General features: G+C 43.9%; 1 protein-coding gene across 1 annotated transcript; it reads right to left on the reverse strand.

The window, feature by feature from the left end:
* Window positions 1–348: 348 nt before the first annotated feature.
* On the reverse strand, window positions 349–4,365 carry LOC139739830 (inactive pancreatic lipase-related protein 1-like). Its single transcript, XM_071650425.1, has 5 exons — window positions 4,358–4,365; window positions 3,854–4,181; window positions 2,267–2,498; window positions 1,863–1,993; window positions 349–666 (listed from the first exon to the last, which is right to left on the reverse strand). The coding sequence occupies exons 1-5, from the start codon at window positions 4,363–4,365 to the stop codon at window positions 349–351; spliced, it is 1,017 nt and encodes a 338-aa protein (XP_071506526.1).
* Between the last annotated feature and the right edge of the window lie 296 nt (window positions 4,366–4,661).

Genomic DNA, 4,661 nt, shown 5'->3' on the forward strand with positions numbered 1-4,661 from the left:
TTACGTGAGCCTAATACCCATAGAATATACGGGTGGTGTTTGGAAAATGGTCTGACTATGTATAAAAACTCGACTAAACACCCCCTGTCTTCACACTGTGTTTCACACTGTGGGTCACTGCACTTTTCAGCAGGGGTACCAAATTATAAGATTGTACAAACGTCCATCATATTTTGGTTCGTTGTTTAATGTCTCACGTATCATTGAAAAAAAAACCAAACAAACCAACAAACAAACAAACAAGCAAACAAACAAGAATTTGGGTATCGTTTCCACTCTTAAAAAAGTGGTATGCCACCAAGATCGTAGTTATAGGGTAAAAGTGACAATACAATTACGAAAAACATCTTATGGAACGTTTGTCGAGTTTGTTATGCAGAAAGGGGATTTGTCATTTGTCTCTAGAAAGAACAATCCCCGAAGTTCTTTGTAGTGTTCAGCTGGGTAGCCCATGGCGGAACAACCTCTGCCACAGGTCCGACACAAGCCGGCGAGGTAGGCACTCAGACTGGGGCAGGGGAAAGCTTTGAACTGGCAGACGTTCGCACGAACGCTCTCGGTGAGGTACCGCGGTGACAAGTTGTGACTGCAGCCACCTAAGTCGGCGCCGTATCTACAGGCCGATTGGTGGCGTCCTCCGTTGGGGTAAAAGTCCTGATGTCCCATCTGTAAAGAGATGATTTACATAGGGGTTATGGGATTTTTTTTTTTAGAGGGAGGGGGAAGGAGGGGGTCAAAGATAGGGCAGATGGTTGGGTTAAAGGTCAATAGGCCTAGTTACCTCCCCTCCCCCACCCTTCCCCCCGAATCCTTTCACTTTTGAAATAAGGTAACATTTCTCATTCAAATTCTCCTCAAACAGGATCTCTCCCAGATTGCATTGCTCGTCAATTTATGAGATGATGTTCGTTATTCTGAAAGTTTGTTATTCCGAAACACCCAAAGTCCCTGAGCCCAGAGGCTCGATAATCCGAAAATGAAAAAGGGTTCAGTATTTGTTGCGTTATTCCTAAGGTTCGTTATTCCGAAGCTTCGTTAATCCAAGAATGAAATATTCAATTCAACCTTTTTTTCTAATCCGAAAATGAAATATGATTCGTTATTCCGAAGATTTGTTATAATCCGAAAATGAAATAAAACTCGTTATTCTGAAATTGAATGATCCGTGGCGAAGCCGGGAGGGGGGGGGATCATCGTTTCTGTCGAGTAGTAACTGTTATGAGGGGGAAAAGGGGTTGATCTGTCCTAGCGAGGGAGCACGCAGGATGCTTTCAAAGGGGCTGATCACTACACGCATGTGTGATTTTTGTTTTTCTGCCTTTGAGTGGTATCTTTTGATATAAGTAGTTTCTTCGTCATGCACGACTTATCCTCATAAGTAGAAGAAAGTAAAGGATGTACATGTCTGCGCTTGTAGGCCTATGTGTTTGTGTGGGTGCGGGTGTGGGTGTGCGTGTGGGTGTGCGTGCTTTCATTCAATTTGAATTACGTAATATATCCAACCATTTTTTAACATTACGGCATCGCGTTTTGTCACTAAATGGAAGTCCATTTCATTTTCGGATAAACGAATCTTCGGAATAACGAACCTCTCTTTCATTTTCGGATGAACGAACCTTCGGAATGATGAACCTTATTCAATACATGTATTCGGCATTACGAAACTTCGAAATAACGAGCCTTCGGAATAACGAACTGTAACCTTGTGAAGAGCGGTCGTTGATACAGGCGTGCTGTGTATATACATTCTATGCGGCATTCAAAGTGCTTTAATCAGCTGTCCACTTTAGTCCTCTGACAAACACGGCACTTAAGAAAAGAATGTAGGCCTACATTATGTGTTTGTGCGCATATCAATTTACCGGAAGTGAAGTGCCGAGACCTATCCTGTCGTTGCCGTCACTGTGGATGACGTCGACGAAGAGGGCGTCTGTAGGGTCGAGCCGGCATTCGGGCCCGTCTGCTTTGTAGAGAGGGCCGGCCGGATCTGTGCCTTCACGCAGATAGGATAGAATGGATAGAACAAAATCATAGGATGGATCTTTTAAGTCTAGATCTATGCGCACATGATTCGCCTAGCAGTTACATTGTCCTCAAATAGTTAAAAGCAATTGTTGGCAAACTATTACCACGACTTACTCTTGCACTCTTCACTGGCGTCGTTGCCCCCTTACACTGATTTGAATCTCTGCGATTTCACCATTGGTGGAAATTTTTAGTGCCGATATGGATAAGAATCTGTAGTTGTTTACTGTTCAAACTATACCAGTAATTCTGCCGAATCCCTGCTGGAACGCCCCGGCGAAGCCCGCCACGTGAGCGCCGAGACTGTGGCCCATCAGGTGAACATCTTTGAAGTACATTCCTTTTTCAAGGTTCAGAAATCGAGCCATCAGGGCTACTTCTCGTCCAGCCACTCGCGTGTTCTGGTGCTGTTTCCAATAGTTGATACCTCTGGCCCCACGACGCCAATCCACTGAAATGTAGTTTACATCCTCCTGTAGAAAAATACATCAAATATAACATCAAATTAGTTGGACATTAAATCAGTAGATGATCATAAGAATAGACCAACAATGCCACACTTACTTTATATATTTTTTTCTGTACTTGTCAATAATCATAATTATATTGTTTTGACAGACACCTGGATGATATAAAACTATAACCATAAAATGGAGTACTTGAATCAAATCCACTAGCAACACTATATAATATTCTTATGTTTGTGAACTTATCATAAAAAGAAACATTTTGTCAAGTATTATTTTGAAGTAGAACGTTGAGCGTACACTGAATCAGACTATATGAAAAATTGAGTATAAACCTTGACATGGACTGCTGAAGCACAGTATCCGCTTCACAGTCCATGGCGCCGCGTAATACCGTAATCTTCATTAATGCAGGTGTCGCACAGTCACGAAATTGTGCAAAGATGGACATACTGATCGCATTAACATCGGATCATTCGTGAGGGTAGGCTTTTGCAAAGGCAGCCCACAATGAATAATTTGTGGACGTGCACAGTCACAGCGAGTGTATTATAGCGACCTGTGAGCGGAGCTATACTGCGTGTGTGCGAGTCCACCGCTCGCTGCGTGCGAGTCCATTGCAAGCTGCCTTTGCAAAAGGCTACCGTGAGGGCACCTTTTTAAGCCATCGTATGACCATGGCAGGGGCGGCAGGAATTCCGTAGAGGGTGGGGGGGGGGGGGGAGGAGGGGGGAGCGCAAAGCACTTCCGGGTTTCATCAGCTGACAAGCATTTCAAGCTTTTTTTAAATTTCTTTTAATCAAAAAAAAAAAAGATAATAAAGATGGCGCGCCCGGTACGCCTTCTCCTGGATCCGCTGCCTGCATGGAGCTACTTAGCTCAATGGTATGACCGCCGATGGAGTTTCTAAGACTTCGTCAGCAACTTCGTGAGCGGCAGCAAAATCTCTAGCGAGCCAAAAGATAACTCGAAGACCTTGGTTCATTTTATAATCTCATCTTCGTGTAGCTTTCTAGCGTGGTTCGGACGTCATCACCGATGGGACCTTCCGTACGCATCGTTATTAGCCAATCAAGAGCCGATGCAAATATGATTCATATTTGCATCGACTCTTTTGATTGGCTTTTAACCAGTTTTGGGGCCAACTTCGTGCGAATATTGACAATCGCAAATAATTCGTTATTAAGCCGCCCTGTGTCAATTTTGGGACAGTGTGACGCCACCCTATAAATCAAGGAACGCAGATCTTGACAACACACGCGATGTGATTATGCGATACATTAGGCCCTCCTTGTTACTTCCTTCGTTAAAAGTTGGTAAGTATTATACTAATCAGTAACGATCTTGAGATTTCCACGTACCTCGCGAAGGAAAGTGTCTTTCCTGGAAATTTCGCCCGACCCAAAGGAATTGGAGTTCCAGCCGTGAGTGGAGAATTTGGTCTTCTTCTTCCCATCAAAATTCGACGCTCGAATGCCGTCAACGTCGCCCCGGACCAGTTCCTGCGATGTGTTCCAATTTCGCCGTGTGTAGAGGAAAAACCGCGTGTTCACAAACTCAGGAGATTCGGGCGGGAAACCGATGGCGTGACAGCCCTCGTCAGTGAAACAGCCCAGGTCATCGTAACAAACCTCTTCCGCTTGGCCTAAAATTTCAAATAAGCACGTTACAAAGAGGGATTCCGTCATTCTTGAGATTTATTTAATGCGCCTTGACCGGCAAAGAAACCCAAATATATAGCAAACGGTTCTTTCGCGCCTCCAAATTTTGCGGGGGGGGGGGGGGGGGGAGGGGGATTTCGCCTTTTCTCAGTACTGGCACCTTTGAAATATGCATAACAATTATATTTCTTGTGCAAATTTCACACTTTCATGACAACATTGACCGATTGCTGTTAAAATTCCCAGGGGTGATTTTGTTACCCGTATTGAAAAATGTGGGCAGTTTTTAGAGCCTTCCACTACATACAATCAGGTGTTCATAAAAGTTACATGATTGCATGCATGTGATATTGCAAATAGGAGCGTACCTTCTCTGTGTGAAGGTGTTAATTTTTATCAAGCACGCGTGATTTTTTTATGAATGTCCTTCTCTGGGCATGCAAAAACCCAAGATGCCATGGCAAATTATTTTTTTCTTGGGAAGATATCCGCATGCTGACATTATCTT

Source organism: Diadema antillarum, unplaced genomic scaffold (assembly GCF_040938485.1).
Source record: "Diadema antillarum isolate AM-2024a unplaced genomic scaffold, OU_Dant_1.0 seq00000819_RagTag, whole genome shotgun sequence".
NCBI lineage: Eukaryota > Metazoa > Echinodermata > Echinoidea > Diadematoida > Diadematidae > Diadema > Diadema antillarum.

Coding starts and splice junctions, on each gene's coding strand:
- LOC139739830 (XM_071650425.1), bottom strand. Junction 1,994..2,266: donor GGGATTCGGCAGAATTACTG/GTATAGTTTGAA, acceptor ATCTGCGTGAAG/GCACAGATCCGGCCGGCCCT. Junction 667..1,862: donor GTCTCGGCACTTCACTTCCG/GTAAATTGATAT, acceptor ATCTCTTTACAG/ATGGGACATCAGGACTTTTA.